Source organism: Pseudochaenichthys georgianus, chromosome 18 (genome assembly GCF_902827115.2).
Source record: "Pseudochaenichthys georgianus chromosome 18, fPseGeo1.2, whole genome shotgun sequence".
NCBI lineage: Eukaryota > Metazoa > Chordata > Actinopteri > Perciformes > Channichthyidae > Pseudochaenichthys > Pseudochaenichthys georgianus.
In genome coordinates this window covers 21324538-21348264 of record NC_047520.1, presented here as the reverse complement: position 1 = coordinate 21348264, position 23727 = coordinate 21324538, and the positions used below count along the sequence as shown (strand labels likewise).

The following is a 23727-nucleotide window of genomic DNA, read 5'->3' as shown; positions in this document are numbered from 1 at the left end:
AAAGCCATATCGGTCGATCCCTAGTTTAAAGCCACAATAGTTGGCTCCAGGTGCCACATTTTGAATGTAGTAATGTTTGTTGAGTATTCAGCAACTACAGACTAAAGACAAAGTTATGTTTTTGTTACAAGAGAGACAAATGTTGTCTGTTTAAATGCATTGTACTCACTTGACGTCTAAGAGTAAGAGTGCAATAAATATTTTCATTGAAACGATGAGAATGGTGTGAGAATCGTGATCTCAATTCTTATGGAGGAAAATCGTGATTCACATTTGAGCAAGAATCGTGCAGCACTAGTCCCTAGTCAAAAGAAGTGATACTGCTGTATGTGTTCTACTTATTTGTGGATTTGATTATCAACAAATGAGTGTGTTGGCAGACAGCTCGAGACAGCAGGACGAGGTGGAGTTTGTTGACCAGCCTAATTCAGATGTCATTTACACCTCACTAGGACATGGTCCCAGTATTAGGCGGACCGTCTTTAGGGGTAGTAGTATGGCTTATTGGATGGCTTTCTTGTTTGGATGAAAATATAAGCATTAAGAGGTTCTTTAACTGACGCTCCTCATACCAGTCTTTGGAGCTGTGATGCCAGTATATTAGCTGCGTTCTATGGAGTGGAGGTTTAGTGCGCTGCAGACTGCTTGCTCATCTGAGCGTCATGCTGCTCTTGGCTAGCCTACTGGCCTCATGACCTTTGTGATGTGACTTGGAGAAGCCTTCTAAACTGGCACACAAGCCTCTCTACATAACCAACACATTTACACCAGTAGCCTGAACCAGTAAAACAGGAATATAATTGTAGCTGCTGGATTTGATCCAATTGGGCTTCTGGATTTATTATGATTGTTGTTATGTCGAATTACGAGCAGCAGGTATAAGTTAGAAACGTTTTCTTTGTCCATTACGTTTTGACCCGTTTGCTCTTTCGGTTCCCCCTCCTTCGCAACATTGAATAAAGTAGAGTCGTGCTGTGTGTGTGGGAAGGATTGCCTGTGGTTATCAGAGAGGGCTGTGAAGAGCTCTGGATTAGATGGAGGAGGGTGAGGACAGCACACATTGTACATACTGAGTGATTCTGAATGAATAGAACCCACTACAGTAGGACTCATCTCTCAATGATCTTCAAACTTCCAGTCAACAGACAGATTGCCTTCAAATCTGTTGCCAATATTCATGGTCCTCCGATTCTGGTGATAACATTTGAATATTCAAATCTTGACTTATGTAGCATACATTGCAGGGTTCTGTCTAAACAGGTGCACAGTGCCATTTTACTTTTGGCGTGCGCCCTCATACAAAAATCCCAATTTTCCCTGTGAAATCTTAGTGATGCCAGAAATTATTATTTCTGTTCAAATATGAAAATCTTGTTGAACAGACCGCCAGGTGGCAAAGACAGCTTTGTTTTTTAGGGAGCTCCGTCGTTGCACTATTTTTTACGTCTGAGGCGCAATCTTGTATACGGGCGCCATGTTCTTGAGAGAATTAATATATCTTATATACAAGATCAGCACCCTCATATTATATCTTTCTAGAAAAAACCCTGTATTGAATGGGATTTGTGGATAAAAGTCAACATGAACATTTGAAATGAAAACGGAAAAAGGGGGGGGGGGTTGTTATTTAAAATTCAAACTGGAGTACAACCACTGCTACACACTTTGGGTAACGCCCTGCAGTAATTACATACAGTGTGTACGCGATTCTAACCCTAACCTCTAATCCTAGTTTACACTTAAAATTAGGGATGCCAGCGATTTTTCGAATATTCGTTACAGTCTCCATAATCGAAAATTATTTTTAATAATAATCGATTAATATTCGCCAGGGCTGTCCGATTTTCGAATTTGATCACGGTCAGTTTCTGGCAACCCTACTTAAAATCAGTCGATCATGTATCATGCAGTCAGTCTACTCACTGGAAAGCCTCAACTGTTTACTGCCAAATCTGATGCCGATTTCGACTAACATATTTTCCTGAGTCTAACCTTTTTATTTCTGTCTTTTCCAGATTACGTGTACTTCGAGAACTCCTCCAGCAACCCTTACCTGATTCGTAGAATAGAAGAGCTCAATAAGGTTGGTTATCTCTTTCTTCTTTTAGCCTCATGTATTCATTTCAGCGGTTTTTTCTGTAATGCTGCACAGGGTTCTGTTCTTTCGTATACCCTTACCAGGCTGTGTTTCATACAATGTTAAGATTGGTACATCAGGACTCTAACGGAGCGTCCACACTACAGCTTCAAAAAAAGCTTGGAGCTGGGCGTGTCTGGAGCTTGGGGATTTTATTCAAGCAACACGACCAACAACCAATCACATGAATCTCCCGCCCCCGACATACAAAGCAAAAACCCCGGGGATTTTATGGGAGCAATATATATATATATATAAACTCCCCAAACAGGCGAAAACCTACCAGTTTCCCCCACTGTCTCTGCCACCTTCCTCCATGCCTGGTTCCTCCGGTTTGTATCCCGGTAGGTGAAGAGGGGCTGGTCATACAAAACCGGGTGATTTGCTACAGCGATAATTAGTTTCTCCTCCATCTTTTTTTTTAAATATAGAAATGAACGGCGGGATATCTCTCCCAGCTTAGACGCGGTTTGATTGGCTACGGCTTGAGCTGTCAGATTTTCCGAAACGGGATTTGATTGGCTGGCGCTGGCTACTCCGGCGTCTCCGGCGGAGACGGACCGCTATGCTACCCACAATTCAGTTCGGCGAAAAAGCGAGGCAACGTGACGTCACCCCATTCAAAGTGAATGGGCAGATTGGAGTTGTCGACGCTGTAGTGTGGACGGGCCGTAATATGGTTTGAATCAACATCCTTTTCATTTCTTATTGTCTTTCCGACACACTTCTCATCCTAGAGCTTAGCTACTGTAGTCACTAGAGATGTCCTGATCACGTGATCGGGGATCAGAGCCGATCACGTCATTTTCAAAAGATCGGAATCGGGAGAAATAAATCGGGGATCGGGATTTTTTTTAATTTCTTTTTTTTATATAAAAAATATTTTTATTTTATTTAAATGTTACAAAAATGACCATGTTCACGTCTTAGAGTCATCCTGAGGACTTAGTTTTGGTTTAAAATTACACAACATCATGTATGTGTTGCTTTCTTTGGGCTTGTTTTCATAGACCTGGTTGCTTATTTCTCTGAAATCTGGCAACAGAGTGGGCGCAGTGTCTAATAGTAGCAGTAAGCTAACGAGAGGCTACGTTCAGCTGGTGACTCGGGACAGAGAAAATGTCAGGAGTTTGGAAGTATTATAAAATTGAAAGCGAAGGCAGTGTAACAGCCAGATGCAATGTTTGCAAGGCGGAGGTTCCGCGTGCTGGAAAGAACAGAGCTACGTTCAACAGGACCAATCTAATACGCTACCTGAGAAACAAACACCAACAACAACACGACGAGTACACAGCGGCCACTCAGGTAACGGCACTGAAACAACCGACACTTTCAGAGACTTTTAAAAGGAAAGAGAAACTGCCCCAGAACGGTGAAAAGGCCAAAAAACAGCCAAGATAGCTGAATTCATCGCATTGGATGACCAGCCGTTATCTGTTACCTTTTTTTTCTCTTAATGCATTGCATAAAGATCGGATCGGGAAAAATCGGTATCGGCAGATTGTCAAAATCAAATGATCGGAATCGGATCGGGAGCAAAAAAAGGTGATCGGGACATCCCTAGTAGTCACAGGACACTGTTACAGGAGCCACTTATATAACAGCAGCAGCATATGACACAGGCTCGTTTCCCAGTCAAATGATTAAGCTCATTTATGTAACACTCTTACATTGAAGGGCCTGTGCTGAGCACCAGGAGGACTGCAGCGTCCTGAGTGCTAATGGCTGCTCAGCACAATGAATGGATAGTAAGCTAGAGAGAGGACCACTGGAGCTGGACTGTGGATGGAAGCTCTCTCTGTCTGTCCCTGCTTCTCTCCTCTTAAGATCACAGCCCCCCCCAGGGACTATGATCCCCTCATCATCTTTCCAACCTGAAGTGCTACCACTAGATCATAGCCCTCAGGATAATACAGTGTTCCTGTTCCCCTAGGATTTATTCCAGCAGTGGTGCTGAAGCACGTTAGTTTTATGTTGCGCTCCGGAAGATATTTACTGCCCACTAATAGACTATTGACTATCACTAGTCGACTAATAAAGTCTAAATCGAGCAATTTTTCATTAGTTGAAAAAAAAAGAAAGTTTATTTATTTATTTCAAATGTGAAATGTTACCAATATACTCACGGACCACTAGGGACCACACTTTGAGAAGCACTGATATAGACCTATAAGATTCATTCTGACCTCAGAAAAAGATAAAGCTTTCATTTCATGACGTAATGCGCGGAGGGATTTTTGCAGAGGCTCATATTTTCAGTGTTTCCGTTTCCTCGGTAGTATTTATTGGGTTGTTCAGATTTGAATAACTAGAACCAACTGTGTCCTCGCTGCTTGTTCACACACACAATAAGAATCCTCACCGGAGCTTCTGCTGTTTACACAGCTGCGTCCGTGCGCTGTGACTCATGCGCTCTCTACATTTCATTTATATTTCAAAGGTTCAGTGTTATTTTATATTTGATGTGAAGCACAATGTACCATGCTGTTATAATAACGCTCTTTACCAGCCTTTGAAACTAAAACCATATGGGAGGGGACAAAAGAATGAAAAAGAATATATATATTTATTATCATAATCATAAACGTGCGATGATTATTCAACTAATCGCCTAAATTGACGACTATTGGTCGTCTAAAAAAATCTTTAGTCGAGGGTAGGGATGGGAACGATTAATCGAATATTCGAAATTATTCATGTATTCATTTAAAAAATCAATCAATTTTTGATTGAGTGACGCCTAAGTTGATTACATATTATCAAATTGTATACGACGGTGCCAAAGCTAAATGTGTTAAGTGACGTCTAACGGTGTGTTTTGCTCCGCTCAACGGTCCCTCACAGCGGGCAGAGCTGCAGGTGCTGATCTCTCTCTCTCGCGCGCGTCCGGTTATACTTCACTCGTGTTTATGTCCAAATCCATCAGATCTAGCTAGTTCTAGCCAATGATATGGCTGCTGCCCCTCCCTACACGCAGGTCACGCAGACTCTAACCTCATCTTAGGCCCAAATGTGGCGCAAATGAGCTCCGCAGCCGTTGCAAGGTTCCGCCGCTAACAGTTCATGAGCGTGCTCCCCCGCCCCCTGTCGACACTCGCGACACATGAGTGGCCAGCCTAAACAACAATAAGCGCTGCTTGGCAACCGTGTGTGGCGGCAAAGTACATAGACATTTTGACTGGAGAGATTTAGTTTAGATTTTAGATTTAGCCGGTATTAACATATTTTACCAGTCATAGTCCGGTAATTATTTACACTCCAAGAAGAGTCCTACACAGACATGGCGTCAAAAAGGAGTAATGTGTGGAAATATTTCGACCAGGTTAGTGAGTGCGGTGTAGAGGTCAAACTATGACAAATTAAACTTATACACACTATACCTTGCTATACCCACAACCTCTGTCTCCGTTCCAGCTGAGAGGGTCTTCTCTACAGCTGGCCTGATTGTGAATGAAAGCTGTAGGCCTATAGCTGTCAAACTGTAATCACCTGTTCAATACATTTGATAAATTCGACTTGTTTTCTACACTTATTTGAACATGTATGTATTTGTTTCCAAAAATTATTGGAAAAAAATTGGATCAAAAAAAATTGGATCAAAAAATCTTTAAAAAAAATGTTACCCAATTTTTTTTTTATAGGATGTACATTTCGGTTAACCGTTTTTTCGGGGGTCGAATATTCGAATATACATTTGCTTTCAAATTCCCATCCCTTGTCGAGGGCAGCCCTAATATTTAGCGCCATGGCTAGCAGTAGAAAAGTGTCTGGAGGCGGACTCCGTGGAACACCGACACAGTGAGTGATGAGAGTATAACATAGGAAAATATAGCACTGTTTTTATATTCTGTTCAATAGCTTGAGGTTCCAATATTCCCAAATGCTTGTAATGGTAGGGAAAAGTCAGGTTATTTTAGAAATCGCATCCACATCTTTGCGCTTTTTACAATTGAGTAAAGTGTTGCAAACTGTGGAGAAATGGGTTTTATAAAAGGAAACAACTTCAGCATTGTGGAAGTGTTTTTTATTAGTTTGAGCTCCACAAAGCTACATCACACAACATCAAGGCCACCTGCTGTATGCTGTCATCTACACTGGCTTGTGTGAGGAAACCTGATGACACAAGCAGAAGAGAGCAGAAACTCAAACAGCAGGCAGAAGTTAGGTTCCAAATCACAGGCTGGACAGTGGACACCCAATGCCGAAGGCTTCCAGTTGAAGTCAGTTCAATGGAAGTATTGACCAGACTATTTAAACCTTTAGGTTGTACAGACTTAACCTGCTGCTGAACATTTAAAAAAAAAAAAAACACTGAGTTGGTGTTATTTATGTATACTATTTGTAAAAAAAAAATCTATTTTGAACAAAGTACATGTATGTACAACAATGAATTAAAAAGTAAAAAAACATAATACAAACCTATAACTTTCATTGTCCACCCCCAATATTTTGATCCACAAACAAAAATCGCTTTTTTTATGTAGCCCCATATTTTACATAACGCCAGTTTCCAGTCTAAGCACTCAATACAATTGGTGACAGTGGTTTCAGAAAGCTGTTGCTGCTCACATTGAAAGCCTCTCTGGTTAGCGAAAAAAGCAACACAAAGCCACTAAGTGCAACAAAGTTGTCTGCACGTGACAGGAGAGAACACATACTTTGTTACCTGTACGAATTGTTGATTGTGATAAGTGTGTGGTTGGTATAGATACCATGAGCAAAACACCCTGTGGCAGTGTACAGCTTTTGATTATTAAAGTGGCTTTTACCTGCATTTTATTCCTGGCACGCTCTAAAAAGATTCCAAGAATCAGAACTGAAAAACAAAACAGAATTTGGTCAACATTGTTTAAGACACAGAAAAATAGGTCGTAGGTACAAAGTAGGGGTGTTAATCGTTTCTAAGATGCATTGCAATGCGGACGATTCTGCATCAATGCAGTGACGGAACATAATTGATCATAGCGTAGTGACGTTGCCTCTTTAGTTTCTGGCTGCGGCTGGACAATAACCTTTTTTCTTTTCTTTTGTATTGAATAATGATATCAATACATTATAACAAGGCAGATAAACATCAAGGTTGATTCCTTAATTCAAAAACTGAGGGCTTGACAATAAAGTTATATAGTTCAAAATAATTTCCTGGTAGCAACGTCGCATTCAATTTTGGGAAACCAGGGCTAGCGTAAATATGGTGGACAGGCGGAAATCACGAGCAAGTTGAATTGGTCGGTGACAGAGGTCAATGAACAGAAGTTACAGCGACACAAAACACAGAGCAGCCTGTTTTATCCACCAAAACATGCTAAACAAGTCCCAGAACCAAAAGACAGACCCCCCCCCCCCCCCCCCTCCTGAATATAATGACACGACAGGGTCCGGAACAGGGGGTTTTCAAAGTCTTGGCTTTCAGACTATTCAAATATTATCGCAGACTTCAAATTATAAATACTTAAATAGTGCTTCATCTAAAAAAAAATAACTTTATTATACACTTAAAAAAAAATGTTAATCTCTGATTGATGAGATATGATGATGACTTAATCTCATAAATTCAGGAGATTTATGAGATTGGGGTAACAGTAAGACAGAGAAATGTAATGGCGCGTTTCCACTGCAGGCCTCGCTCGGCCTCGCTCAGTTTGGTTTGGCCTTATTAGGCCCGGCTCACTTTAATGCTGCGCTTCCATTACAGTTTAGGAACTGGGGTAGTTACTATAGTAACGCAGTGTAGGCGGAGCCGTGACGTCATCTTCAATGAGCTCCCCAGAAAAACAACACAGCCGTTAGCTCTTAGCACTCAGAGCTCACAGCTCCTCATATCTGTTCAGAAACTAGACAGCAGTTAAACAAGTGCAAACCACAGACTGCCTGTGTCATGGAGAATACAGTCGCTGGTTTATTTATGTCTGTATAGGCCGTTGTTGTGAGTGTGGACGGTCGGAGCATATATAACGTTAGCTTAGCCAAGCTACATTTAGAAAACACGCATTTTAAAAGGGTTTTTCGCCTGCCGTCTGCAGACTGGTCAAAGCATTAATTCATGGTTTTTACTAACCGGTATCAGTATGTTGTTACTTCGGCATCATTTTGAAACGTGTATTATAATTAAATCACGGTCAAATATGTTCCTTTTTAATGTAGTTGTAGCCCCCTTGCCAGCGATTCTCTCTCTAGTTTAGCATACTCAGCCCGACTCAGCCTGGTTGTTCCTGGCCCTAGAACCACGATTTTATGGGGCCAGAAAAACTGAATTAGGAGCCGGTACTAGGCCAAGTGGAAACGCAATCAAAAACGGGCCCCGCACGGCTCGTCACGCTTAAAGCGAGCTACCCGCTGCAGTGGAAACGCGCCATAAGTGTGCACCCATACAGTATTTTAGTTTTGATATGCTGTTGTAAATACTCCTGTTGTCTGCTGTGTTCAGACTCAAGTCATGTTTGTGATGTTTCCCACATTCAGGACCTTCAGTGTCCTTTCTTTGAGCAGAAGACGGTTGCTAGAAGCTGCAGCTAGCCTGCAGAAGTATTAGTTTTGTTTTGAGGATGGAACAATTTCACACATAAAATATAGGGAGGCTAGACCTATACAATTTATTTATTTAGCTGTTCTCAATAATAGAAAAGGGACTTCATATTTATCTGACTGCTTGTATTCATTGATGAAAAAGTAGCCATGTGCAGTTATAGAAACCTGAGAATGCAACACATTGCTCAAATCGTTGACAGGATAATGGAATTGTGAGACCAGTGAAGATGCACAGCCCTAGTACAAAGGCTCACACTTTTAACAGAATTTATAACATGAGTATTCAAACCGGTGCTGTATCATGAAGCCAGCTTGTAACCACTAACTCTCCCCTTACAGACAGCCAATGGGAACGTGGAAGCGAAGGTGGTTTGTCTGTTCAGGAGGCGAGACATCTCAGGCAACCTCAACACTCTGGCTGACAGCAATGCACGTGAGTACTAACCACGGAGCCCCGCCTCCTCCCAGCACCCCTTTTCCGAGCAGCTCTTCAGCTCTTATGTTGTAAACTGCTCCAAGGCCTCCTTCTGGGGTTAAAGTCACACCTCCGCTTTCTGTGTAACGCTTTGCTGTAGGCTGGTTTGGAGAAGTCATCGTTTTCTGAACAGTTGTGTTTGGGCCGCACCATTTGGAAAAAATAACTTCTTGATGATGATTTGCGATAAAACAGGGAATGACCATTTTTAAAACATTCCCATTATTATTTTCAAAAATGCAATAAAAATGTACCAAACATGTTTTTCTTTTAATGAAGTCTATGTTTAATCAATTCAGAATAATGTTTTCACAATTTTAACCTTTACCAACTATTGCAACTCCTGCAATGTTAATATTGCAGGAGTCCAAAAATAATGGTCCTGCCTAACCCTGCAAGGTTTGAACGATACATTTAGATATTGCGATATGATTCACAGTATTGGTGGCATTGATCAGTTCTATTTATAATAAACTTATCATCATTGACAAATGTATAATGATAATCGTGTGATTTTTTATTTGTATTTATTTAGATCTGTACCAAACGATAGAATAATACTATTTCTTTATTCCAAATGGTATTTTAACACACATTTAGCATTCAACAAATATTGCATTTCCTGCAATTTGAATATTGTCCTAGTCCATAATGCAATGGAGATTTGATTGTGATTGGTGGTTCGCTGTCACTCACTCAAGTACCCCTGACATGAGAGCCGCGCAACTTTTCCTTTTGTAGCAAGCAGCAAAATAATTGTAACATGACGTGTTTGAGTTAATTTGCCTACTTAATATCTCAAGTCCTAAAAAAAAAAAAGATCGGACGTCCACGCGATGTGAATATCGCGATTATCGTCACGACACGATATATCGTGCAGCCCTAGTCAGCCTTATCTAATTTTAGTACACGAGTCACGTCTTTGTCAAAGAAAGGCATTCAAATATTAATCTAGTTTTAGTCGATAAAAGCACTTTACATTTTAGCATCAGAAGATCAGTTGACAAACATGTTGTCAGCGTCTGCCTGCGGATCTTAATCTGGCCCGCGCCCTCTCGTAGGCTGGCAGGGAAAGGCTCGGGATAAAGGGGACTCCCTGCAGGGGGGGGGGCACAGAGTGCCAGTGGTCTTGGTGTTCACATACCACTGCTAATTAAAATAATATCTAACTATAATTGTCAGGAGTATTGTGTCAGGATGTTGCTGCTGGTGCAACACCTCGGAGCCCAGCCTCTGTCTTGTGTGTGATCAGAGAGCCAAGGAGGTGGTGGGCTGGTGATAATGGCATGCAGACTACTGAAGCCTGATCACATTCACTCATTACCCCGACACCAACCCCCCCCCCCACACACACACACACACACCCCTCCCTCTTCCTGGGCCGCAGTGCTCCAGACAAAGACATCCACACACACACACACACACCTCAAAATGGATGCATTAAAGCCGCTTTTCTTTTTTCATCTACTTGGCACCGCACACACATGGCTCCACACATAGATGCTAGTATTCGTTCACTGATCATGTGTGGACAAGTCTGAGATGCGACTGAATGCAATGATGGCAATTTCATCATGTCTTCGGTCCGCTGGCATCTTGCAATCTTTTGAAGGTTTTTAAGGCACCACGCTTCCAAACATGGCTTTGCCTGATTAGATTTGACAGGTGATGCAGTGACATGGATGAACCACAACCGCACAAAATTAACTTAACTGCCACATGTATGGTGTTTGTCCCTCTTTCTATGCAGATTTTTTAACAATGCAAAGCATGAAGTCTCCATGAATACAAAATGCCCTGTACCTGGTGGTTACAATAAAAACAATGTTGTGGTTCCTTGAATCCTTGATAATCGTTTACTTTTCCTTCTCTCCGCATCTAATAACTGAGAGCATCTTCAGTCTTATTACTTGGTTTAACTTGACATGAAAAAGGATACAAAAAGTCCAGTAACAGTTCTATGAGTTCAAAAACCTAAAAGCCATCGAAATGCCTTTTTATAATCAGCTTCTCAGTAAATGCAATAGGGTCCTAGGGTTGTACGGTATTGCGTCATGCACCGTGTGTTGTTAGAAATGTGTCCACGGTTAGTTATTTGGCGATACTGTTTGCACAGATGCAGCTTTTGCAATGCTGCCATATCGCAAATCTAGGCATCCCAGCCAACCAAAGATGGTAGCATGATGAGGAAGGCTCTGGTCACATCATGGGGAAGAACTCTGATTCCATAATTACCAGACTCTTGAACATTGACAGTGTTTTATCAACTTTTCTTTTAATGTAGTGCAATTTTTAATACAGCACTATGTATAGAATGGTGTAGGAACGAGTCCTAAAACCCTGAAACGAGTACGCAACTTCTGGTTCCCTTGTCTTGAAGTCAGTGGGTTTTTTTACGAGTTTTTCGTTAGACAGGGGGATAGGTGAGGGACCCCTGCGATGCTAACTTATGGGTTGGCCTAAGAACGTACCTTACATTTTTTTTTTCATTTAGAGTTATAAAAAAGGGATTTTTTTATTAATCAATTGTACTGTAAATCCAAATAAACAGGGCTCTCCGCACATCTGCAAATGCAAAAAAACGTTATCAGTGGGCTATAGGCTTAATCATCATTGGGCCTTTCTTATTTCTCTAATTTCCCCTCCTCGACTCCTTGAATCCTCGGTCCTCCGGTAGTGACCCGGAAATGGATTTCAGCGCGCCATGTTGAAGGACGTCTCATTTCTCTAAATGCACTTCGAGCATCGAGGAGGCTCTCTGGAGGAGCTCCAACCGAGGAGACACTGACGGCTCCTCCGCGGATGCATTTCCGGCAAAAGTGATGTTTCAAAGAGTCGTGACGCACGGACGGACTTATCTCAGCCAATGACAGCTCTGCATGCATCCCCTGGATATTATTTTATTAACTGCTCTCATCGCAACGCGATGTTTCCAGAGAGAACAGCTGTGAGCTCCGTGCAGAAAGCAGAGCAGAGTGTAATATATATCACTCAGTGGAACAGGCCTACTCTCTGTATTTGCTGTAGTTTAGTAGATATCTACAAACTAAGAGTCCAGATGTTTTTCTAAAACCATTTAGTGCTTCACATAATAAAATACACAACGGCTGTAGCCTGATTATATGCTTTAGGAGCTGTAGGTGCGTGTGTGGTACAGTGTGTAGGTGTGTGTGATACAGTGTGTAGGTGCGTGTGTGGTACAGTGTGTAGGTGTGTGTGGTAGTGTGTAGGTGCGTGTGGTATAATGTGTAGGTGTGTGTGTGGTACAGTATGTAGGTGTGTGTGGTACAGTGTGTAGGTGTGTGTGGTACAGTGTGTAGGTGTGTGTGGTACAGTGTGTAGGTGCGTGTGTGGTACAGTGTGTAGGTGTGTGTGTGGTACAGTATGTAGGTGTGTGTGGTACAGTGTGTAGGTGCGTGTGGTATAATGTGTAGGTGTGTGTGTGGTACAGTATGTAGGTGTGTGTGGTACAGTGTGTAGGTGTGTGTGTGGTACAGTATGTAGGTGTGTGTGGTACAGTGTGTAGGTGCGTGTGGTACAGTGTGTGGTGTGTGTGTGTGTGTGTGTGTGTGTGTGTGTGTGTGTGTGTGTGTGTGTGTGTGTGTGTGTGTGTGTGTGTGTGTGTGTGTGTGTGTGTGTGTGTGTGTGTGTGTGTGTGTGTGTGTGTGTGTGTGTGTGTGTGTGTGTGTGTGTGTGTGTGTGTGTGTGTGTGGTATAGGGATGCACGATATTGGTTTTTTGAAACCGATACCGATAACTTCCTGCTTCTCAAGACCGATACCGATAACCGATAATAAAAAAATGTACGCCACAAATTATTTTAACAATTTTTTTTCCTTGGCCGCCCCGTAGTTTCAGAGCGCATCGAGTTTAAAATACCATCTACAAGCTGATGCTGACAGCCTCGCTCCTGCTGCCCGCTTGTGGCAGACCACACTTCCAAGCTCACCGGCAGGCACCGACTGGCCATCTGGAGGACCGGGAGGGTGTGGTGCGAGCGAGCGAGACCTTACGTGCATTGTTGTTGTTAGCATCTGGTGCTAGCTAGCTGCGCTAACGGATATAAGGAGCTGTTTAAATGAAAACAGAGGAGCGACATTTCGCCACAACTGCACCGAGCACTTTACTTTATGCAGGAAGCAGACAGCGGGACATTGTAGGAGAAATCAGCACACTCAGCAGCACGGATAGTGCAACATGAGTGCAGCTTCCAGGCAGCTCCGGTTCGAGCATATGCCTTCAGTTGCACATAGCTCCAACGCGCGTGCGCACATACACACACACACACACACACACACACACACACACACTTTGTATTGTATTATTGTCTTCGTACGCTTCGATGGCGATGTTTCAGGTGACTGATCAGGTTCGAAGTATTAGGGAGCGCTGGATTTGTGAAGAACTCCCCTCTTCCTAAACCACTAACACCACAGTACTGGCAAAACGGGAGGAGCCGAGTGAAAAACAAGCGCCCCTCATCCCAATCCACCCACACCGCAGGATCTCTTTCTTTCTTTTTACCCAAAACATATATTGTATATTATCGGGGGATTCGGGGCTATTAATACTGTTATCGGGTTTATCGGGATGACGTCATAATTCCTAATATCGGACCGATAATTATCGTGTGTGTGTGTGTGTGTGTGTGTGTGTGTGTGTGTGTGTGTGTGTGTGTGTGTGTGTGTGTGTGTGTGTGTGTGTGTGTGTGTGTGTGTGTGTGTGTGTGTGTGTGTGTGTGTGTGTGTGTGTGTGTGTGTGTGTGTGTGTGTGTGTGGTACATTATGTAGATGTGTGTGTGGTGCAGTGACTCAGTGTGCGAAAAAGTACACGTCCCACCGTCCGGGACGTGTTATTTACATTATTGGACAAGTAGATCTGTCAATTCACTTGTCCGGCGGACAAGTGACGTTTATTGACAAATGATTGATACATTCACTTTACAAAAGGCAGAAGTCATTCGCAAATTGTACGTGTCCGCCATTGTTCGTTTAGAAATGTTAGTTTCGGTTCTGCTTGTCGATTCCTAAGGAAATGCATCTCGCTGCTTTCTGTACAGTTAGACGGGACGGAGCGGGAAGTGCAGCAGAGCACAGTGGCAGGGTTGGGAAGCAAAACTCTGTTCCGAGTAGGAACAAATAACAATTGTCCGGTAACGGGATTAATAAGAGTTGTGAGGACAGGGGGCGAGGCCAAGCCCCGCGGACCGCAGCTCTCTCTCTCTCTCTATGCTCCGTATCAGCTGATCGCTGCACGGTGCAGCTCAGCGTCTCTCTCCCTCTCTTTCTACACACAGCGGATCCGCTGCCCGTTTAACAGCCTCATCGTTGTCAAACTTTCTTATGTTCTTCCTCGAACACGTAATGAAGGTTATTAAGCGTTTTAGCTCCTGTGTTGTTAATATTGACGCCATTTCCTTTATGAAGTGAAGCAGCTCCCTGTCTGTGTCCTCGCGCTGTGCTCACATCCCCGGACCCCCAGATTCGGAGGGGTGTGTGTGTGTGTGTGTGTGTGTGTGTGTGTGTGTGTGTGTGTGTGTGTGTGTGTGTGTGTGTGTGTGTGTGTGTGTGTGTGTGTGTGTGTGTGTGTGTGTGTGTGTGTGTGTGTGTGTGTGTGTGGTGTGTGTGTGTGTGTGTGTGTGTGTGTGTGTGTGTGTGTGTGTGTGTGTGTGTGTGTGTGTGTGTGTGTGTGGGGTACAGGTGTAGGTGTGTGTGGTACGGTGTGTGGGGTACAGGTGTGTGTGGTACAGTGTGTAGGTGTGTGTGGTACTGTGTGTGTGTGTGTGTAGGTGTGTGGGGTACAGGTGTATGTGTGTGGGGTACAGGTGTAGGTGTGTGTGGTACAGTGTGTAGGGTACAGTGTGTAGGGTACAGTGTGTAGGTGTGTGTGGTACAGTGTGTAGGTGTGTGGGGTACAGGTGTGTGTGGTACAGTGTGTAGGGTACAGTGTGTAGGTGTGTGTGGTACAGTGTGTAGGTGTGTGGGGTACAGGTGTGTGTGGTACAGTGTGTAGGTGTGTGGGGTACAGTGTGTAGGTGTGTGTGGTACAGGTGTGTGTGGTACAGTGTGTAGGTGTGTGTGGTACAGTGTGTAGGTGTGTGTGGTACAGTGTGTAGCAGGGTTTCCGCTAGGATTTTTTCTCGCCGGTCAAATGTCCGGGCAGAATTTATTTTACCGGACTAATTTGAAACTTACCGGTCATATTTCAATAATAATAATAATAGTTGTGTAGCAGAGTTTCCGTTAGCAGGTAATTACCGGACTATGAGCAGATATGCTTCAGTTTAAAACTCAGTTCACGGGCTCATTTTTATATTGCTTCAGTTTATAATCGTAACAGATCGAAAAATTCAGATTCATTTTTCAATAAATGATTCCACAAACAACATAATTATTACATTCAAACAAACTACCTGTAGTAGATAACGTACATTATTCAGAAGTTTACATCAACTTTGAATAATAACACAGGAGAAACGGATCCTCTCTTTTCCCCTCTCCCTCTCCTGACAGCACGTCAGTTTCTCATGCAGCGCGTTAAACAGAGGGCGGGGCTTCAGGTGATTATGCAGAGCTGCGTGTCTCGGTCAGACTCAGCAGCTGATCTGATCTCTCTCTCGCTCCGGTTACACTTCACTCGCGTTTATGTCCATATCGCTCAGATCCAGCTCTCCTGATCGGCCTTTATAGAGAGCACCGATCAAACTATTAAGAGTGAATATCGGCCGATAATGACCGGCGGCCGATCGATCGGAGCCTCCCTAATTATTACCAGACATTTTGACCGTCAGGTTTTGAATTTACCGGTTTTTTATAAATTTTACCTGCTAAAAAACGGTAATTACCGGCTAATGGAAACCCTGGTGTGTAGGTGTGTGTGGTACAGTGTGTAGGTGTGTGGGGTACAGGTGTGTGTGGTACAGTGTGTAGGTGTGTGTGTGGTACAGTGCAGTGTTTCCCACAGAATTTGATTCTATTTGTGGGGGCACCGCACAAAAAAAGAAAAGCGCCACACGGGATAGGAGTCTAGGAGGGGAATTAGAGAAATGAGAAAGGCCCATTGTGTTAACTTTAATATATTGTTAAATGGGTAATTGAAAGACATTTCTTTATTGAAAAGAAAATCTTTCACGGCCACACAACCCCAGTGTGGGTTGTTTCCAAAATTCAGATTCTACCCATCCAGGCTAACCCTTGTCTGCTTAATAAAATATACTTGTGTTAATATAGTCAATCCATCACACACACACACACACACACACACACACACACACACACACACACACACACACACACACACACACACACACACACACACACACACACACACACACACACACACACACACACACACACTCTCACATCACACACAGACAGACACACTCACTCTCTCTCACACACACACACACACACACACACACACACACACACACACACACACACAGACAGACTCACACACACTCTCTCTCTCTCTCTCACAGACAGACAGACACACACACACACACACACACACACACACACACACACACACACACACACACACACACACACACACACACACACACACACACACACTCTCTCTCACAGACACACACACACACTCTCTCTCTCTCTCTCTCTCTCTCACACACACACACACACACACACACACACACACACACTCTCTCTCACAGACAGACACACTCACTCTCTCTCACACACACACACACACACACCACACACACACCACACCACACACACACACACACACACACACACACACACACACACACACACACACACACACAGTGTGTCTGTTGCCTGTTGTGATGTAACGGTCATGAAGAAGTGTACCAGCTCCTCTGCTGCTGCTCATATGCTAAACCTTTTTGTATCTACCTCACTTTTTTCATCACTGCCTCCCTCCTCTTCCTCGTCATTCCACACACACACACGCACACACTAATTCTTTGTGGAGAACAAAAGGCCCTTGATCTGTCCCCGAGGGCCACAGCGTGCAACGGGTTAATTCTGACTTGCCTTGTGTCTTTGTCAGAGCCAAGAAAATGTGTGTTTGTCTTTAGGAGTGTAATGCTGCGTGTGTTTTAAGAATATGTCGCTGTGTGTGTGTGTGGCTTCTTATTTGTGTGTGTGAAGGGAGTTGGGGATACATGTTGGGGGGGATGGGCGCCTCAGGTTTGGTACACAGGGTTTCCTACTTTGTCTGGCAGGGACTAGCCGGACAGGAGGAGGAGGGGGGAGGGTTGAGAGGTTAACAGAAAAGGGGTGTGGCTTAAGGTAACGACCCTCTCGCTCACTATCTCTCCAGTGTCTCTCTCTTGCCCTCACTGACAGGGTTTCCTGTGGCTGAGTGCAGGGGCGGAGTCCACGGAGATGGAGCGATATAGTCCCTCCCCTCGAGCTTGCAACAAATTACTCACCCGCCTGAAATTAGGAATGGCAATCTAGTGGCCAAACACACACACACACACACACACACACACACACACACACACACACACACACACACACACACACACACACACACACACACACACACAGCTGCCTATGGCTTCATTTTGTGGGCGTCACATGGGTTTGATCATGTGAAAGTCTTATTGTTTTACAGTAAGTCATTAATACCCATGTCTCTAGGCCTCTGCATTGTATTGGGCGGCAGAGATCAATTACAGAGCTTAAAATGTCTCTATTTCTCAAATGAGTCTCAGCGTAAGACCGAGCCCCATCGAGCACACAGAACCAATGTTCCTTTTTTTACCGGATAATTTGCCACTCTTGAACTCTTATAAAGTGCTTAACAGAGGACGAATACAATCTTAACGGCTGCAATAGGAAGCAAGTGCAATAAAAGCAAAGTGAGATATGAACTTGGATCAAAACGTAAAGGGGCATTACATCAAGTGTCTATCTGCATAGCAGCTGGAGGTATGGGCTCGGCAGCACGGCTTTGAAACCTAAACTTCCGTATTCTTGTCCAAATGAATCTTTAACGGTAGACACATTTGTTATCTTGTGTAATATATTGCCACATCGTCCAACTCTTATCTTGCAATTGTTTGTGTAGAGTAATTTATTTTTTAGTCCTAAAGTCTAGACTTGGACCTTAATTAAACTTTGGAAACCATGAATCTATATCTTAAGCTGGACTGCATCCATCATGTTTGCTCTTCCTTGCACATGATGCAGCCCCTTCTTTCTGTCTGTTTAAACACATGGCTGTTCTTTGGTTCCTAAAGAGGCCCTATTCCCTGCTGTATTGTGCTCTACAGGTTTAAGTGCATGTAAATGGTCTGCAACGGATACAATCCCTGTGTGCCTCTCCCACACACCCTTCTCAGTTTGTGACGGTGCATTATGTTTGTGTTGCAGGAGAGTTTGAGGAGGAGTCGAAGCAGCCGACGCCGTCTGAACAACAGAAGCACCAGCTCAAACACAGAGAACTCTTCCTGTCCCGACAGTTTGAATCTCTACCTGCTACTCACATACGGTACGTGTTCACAGCAGGAGTTACCGACAGAGCTGCAGTCAGACTGAGTCCAGACACCTGCCATGCACACTTAGAAGGAACCCACTATCTGCTCCTAACTGCAGGACATTCCCAGCTGCTACGGCAGTGTTGGTCCTCTCTCTGCAGAGAAAACGTTCTCTTTAGAAAGTTGAGAGCATTGTGTTCAGCTCTTATTGAATAGATCTTCAAGTCATACTATAGTAACAGATGGGTTACTATCGACACAATTACACTATTAAGGTGTATTAACTCCAAGTCTAGACTTTAGGACTAAAAAATAAATTACTCTACACAAAAAATTGCAAGATAAGAGTTGGACGATGTGGCAATATATTACACAAGATAACAAATGTGTCTACCGTTAAAGATTCATTTGGACAAGAATACGGAAGTTTAGGTTTCAAAGCCGTGCTGCCGAGCCCATACCTCCAGCTGCTATGCAGATAGACACTTGATGTAATGCCCCTTTACGTTTTGATCCAAGTTCATATCTCACTTTGCTTTTATTGCACTTGCTTCCTATTGCAGCCGTTAAGATTGTATTCGTCCTCTGTTAAGCACTTTATAAGAGTTCAAGAGTGGCAAATTATCCGGTAAAAAAAGGAACATTGGTTCTGTGTGCTCGATGGGGCTCGGTCTTACGCTGAGACTCATTTGAGAAATAGAGACATTTTAAGCTCTGTAATTGATCTCTGCCGCCCAATACAATGCAGAGGCCTAGAGACATGGGTATTAAGCACGTCTGTCCGTCCTGGAGAGGGATCCTCCTCTGCTGCTCTCCCTGAGGTTTCTCCCATTTCCCCTTAAACTGTGGGTTTTCTCCGGAAGTGTTTCCTTGTACGATGTGAGGGTCTAAGGACAGAGGGTCTAAGCACAGAGGGTCTAAGCACAGAGGGTCTAAGCACAGAGGGTCTAAGCACAGAGGGTCTAAGCACAGAGGGTCTAAGCACAGAGGGTCTAAGGACAGAGGGTCTAAGGACAGAGGGTCTGAGGACAGAGGGTCTAAGGACAGAGGGTGTCGTATTGTCATACTGATATTCTGTACACACTGTGAAGACCACTGAGACAAATGTAACATTTGTGATATTGGGCTATATAAATAAACATTGATTGATTGAAATATAAGACTTAGTCCTCTGGGCATATAAATAGACATCCAATGACTGTCACCTCGTCTTCCTAACACCACTGTTATCTTAAACCAAAACCAGCTGTACCAGCAACACATGTCCATATTATTCTCATTATTACTTACATTCTTATGATCAGGCTTTCTGTATGATAGTTACATATGGATCACATGTTGTTTTGCACTATGGGCTCTGAAGTTTCCTGAATCTGCCTTTAATCAGAAGAAAAGTAGTTATAATATTGGAATGAGGAAAAACGGATATAGGTTTAATAAGCAAACGATGCAGATGAACACAACAGCATTGGCCGTCTCACTAACGTTCATGGATGAAGTGTTGAGCGCCACTCCAGGGAACGGGTATGAACTCTTCACAAGTCGAAAACACTTCTTGCTCATTGCCTCATTCTTGTTTGTAAAGTGGCCTCTAGAAATAAATAAACCAATCATTTCATATTTAAATACTAAATGTCATGATCCAGTAAAGCCATCATGGAAACGAGTTTGAACCCCCTGCTGTGCGCTTATTCTTCATTGTTTGTAAACAGAAAATTGTGTAAAAATGATATCAACTTTTTTTGACTTTGAAGCTATACAGGATGTGTGTATGTGTGTGTTAGGTCACTTGGTCTCTGAATGCTCCTCTTTATCTCCACAGGGGGAAATGTAACGTCACCCTGCTGAATGAAACAGACGTGTTGGCAGGATACCTGGACAAAGAGGTACGACCCTCAATGATTTACATACACATACTTTATTACAATGTCCTGGTCTGTTCTTGTTCTGTGGGTCTTACTACGTGTTGTGGTTTTGTCCTTAATGTTTTCGTATTGTATCTCCTTTTAACTGCTGAAAATAAAAAATATTGAAAGACATAAATTGTGATAATAAATGTGTAAGTATATAAGTAAATATCTACATTTTTAAATGTCATCGTTAAGCAACACACGTTTAAACTCTAGAGTGCAGTGTTTCCCACATCATTTGATTCCATTTGTGGGGGCACCGCACAAAAAAAAAAAGCCAAAGGCCCCTTAACCTATTCGGGTGGTCCACGCATCCACGCCCCCTCAAATAATATAATACATGCGAGTTCATGGCTACTGTAGACAACGTTCTTGTTGCTCTGTGTTGCGTTTATTCTCCCAAAAATATCATTTACAATTGAGGAATTTAGCAGACGCCTTATTCCAAAGCGACTTACAGTGACCAATTACAGGGACCCTCTCCCCGGAGTAACCGAGGGCTACGTGCCTTACTCAAGGGCAAGTGGTGTTACAGGCAGGATTTCAACTCGCAACCTTCCGATCATCAGCCCACCTCACCAAAAAAACAATCAATGTATGGGAAACACTGGAGTGTATTATGGCATTTCCACTGCAGCGCGTAGCCCGGTTCAAGCGTGCCGTGCCAAACCCGGCCCGTTTTCTTTTGCTTTTCCACTAGGGGTAGTTCCGGCTCAGGGCTACTTTTTCACCTTTTTTCTGACCCTCCAAGTAACAACATACTGATACCGGTTAGTAAAAACCATGAGTTAATGCTTTGACCAGTCTGCAGACGGCAGAGAAACAACCTTTTAAAATGTGTGTTTTCTAAATGGAGCTTGGCTAAGCTAACGTTGTATATGCTCCGACCGTCCACACTCACAACAACGGCCCACAGACATAAATAAAGCAGCGACTGTATTCTCCATGACACAGGCAGTCTGTGGGTTGTACATGTTTAACTTCTGTCTAGTTTCTGAACAGAGATGAGGAGCTGTGAGCTCTGAGGGCTAACAGCTAACGGCTGATGTTGGTTTTGTGGTTCGCATTGAAGATAACGTCACGGCTCCGCCTACACTGCGTTACTATAGTTACTGCCCCAGCTACTAAACTGTAATGGAAACGCAGCATAAAGTGAGCCTGGCCTACCAAGGCCTAACTACACAGCACTAAGCCGTGCAGTGGAAATGCGCCATTAGACTTCATCATCAGTTCTCACAGATGCAAACGGTCAATTGGAACATTTGAAAATAGCTGTAATGTGTTTCTGTGTGCTCCATCCAGGACTGTTTCTTCTACTCGTTGGTGTTCGACCCCAACCAGAAGACCCTCCTGGCGGACCAGGGCGAGATCCGAGTGGGCTCCAAGTACCAGGCAGAGATCCCCGACAAGCTGGCAGAGGGTGAGCAGCAGCTAAAGTTAGGGATACATCGCTACATGACCTGATTCCACCTGAAACTAAAACAAAGTTCCCTCTGGTCTCAGGGGAAGCAGACACCCGCATCCAGGAGAAGCTGGAGACCAAGGTGTGGGACACCAACAACCAGCTCAAAGACCCCCAGATCGACCAGTTCCTGGTGGTGGCGAGGTAACACTCCCCATCCATCTGTCACTCAGTTGCATCTTCATCACTCAACACTGTTGCCATGCCGACGTCTGACTCTACCATCCACAGAACAGATTTCGTAGAGGGATGTGTGAATTGGCAACAAGTTTGATAATCTCCTAGGGAAATAAGAATATTGTTTGCCGAGCTTAAGATAGGATAGGTAAAGTGTATTGACTGAGGGCAGAATAATATCACTGATGAATTACATTCAGGGGTTATGCACCATTTGTAAACAGATATTAATTGACACTATCAGAGTGCACTGATGGTACTACACTAGTCTTTAGAGGTGCAGCACAGATTTCTTTTGTTTAAAGGAAGACTTTAGTTAGTTTGGTTTTGGAGGGAATCCTCCTGCTGCCCATACATCTGCTCATGAGCCAAACACTCCCTCTAGTGGTCATTCAGCAGCATACTGATCTCCTTATGAACAGCAGTAATATTCCCCCATCAGAGATGTATAACACACACATCAGTGTTGGTGAACAGAAAGAGGGCAGCTGTGTTCTACACGATAACTCACAGAGCCCACATTCATTTACTTATTTATTTGAATTGCCTATTTCACAGTGGACTTTCTTGAACTTTGTTTAAACTTCAACTAGGGAAAGCATTTATTAAATACATCTAAATAAATAGAATAGTATATAAATGATATATATTCACATTGAAATGAATAATGTTAACATAATGAATCAAATAGATTACAAGGATGTTGTAGTGCCCTGGCACAACCTGCTGAAAATCCCAACACATAAATGCTTCATTTGGTTGAATTATATTCACCAAATCCAGCAAGTAATTGAGTGATAACGGAAGTAAAGGAAAGGCTGGGCGATGGATTGATAACACGATTGCTTACATCTTACACACATGAACTACTACTACTCCTGCTTTTTGTCGTAACATTCAAGCCAACTATACAATAACAGCGGGGACTCTGGCGTCATTGGGAAATGGAATGTGGTACACTAATTGTGTTATCTCCATAATCTTGTTTTCATATTTGTAGGACATTTGAAAATAATAAAATAACATTAGATGAATCAGCAAACCTTATTAATCGGTATGATTTATTTCAGAGCTGTGGGGACCTTTGCTCGGGCCCTGGACTGCAGCAGCTCCATCCGGCAGCCCAGCCTCCACATGAGCGCCGCGGCAGCCTCCAGAGACATCACACTGGTGAGGACACTCACTCCACTATGATCCATTAGGCCAACACGAGTCATTCATATGTTTTTGTTTACTGTTTGTGAAGATTTTACATTTGATATTAGAATGAATGAATTCAGATGGCAGGAATCTTGTATAATTTGTTGTCAGTACCCAACAGTGGTGTTGCTTTTACTGTGTTAATGTTCATAGCAAGGTTCCCATACCAACCAGCAGTTAAAAAGCCCTACACTCGTACTTAATATGCTACATAACATTTTCTTATTTGTACAATTGTATTGGAAGTACAATATCAACAAGTCACACCCTGAATTATTAGCTACTCTTTTGCCGAGGGCTCAGCAGCACAACAAAATTAAATATACTACGTTATAACTATTGTTATATAACTTCAGCGAGAAATAC

General features: G+C 43.2%; 1 protein-coding gene across 2 annotated transcripts in view; it reads left to right on the top strand.

The window, feature by feature from the left end:
* Positions 1-23727, top strand: part of mta2 (metastasis associated 1 family, member 2) — a 63413-nt gene that overhangs the window by 22701 nt on the left and 16985 nt on the right. For both annotated transcript variants that reach the window (XM_034105982.2, XM_034105981.2), the window contains exons 2-8: positions 2016-2083; positions 9005-9098; positions 18509-18626; positions 20435-20498; positions 21825-21942; positions 22026-22128; positions 23232-23331. In XM_034105982.2, the coding sequence (XP_033961873.1) occupies positions 2016-2083; positions 9005-9098; positions 18509-18626; positions 20435-20498; positions 21825-21942; positions 22026-22128; positions 23232-23331 (665 nt within the window). The remainder of the gene's footprint in view (positions 1-2015; positions 2084-9004; positions 9099-18508; positions 18627-20434; positions 20499-21824; positions 21943-22025; positions 22129-23231; positions 23332-23727) is intronic.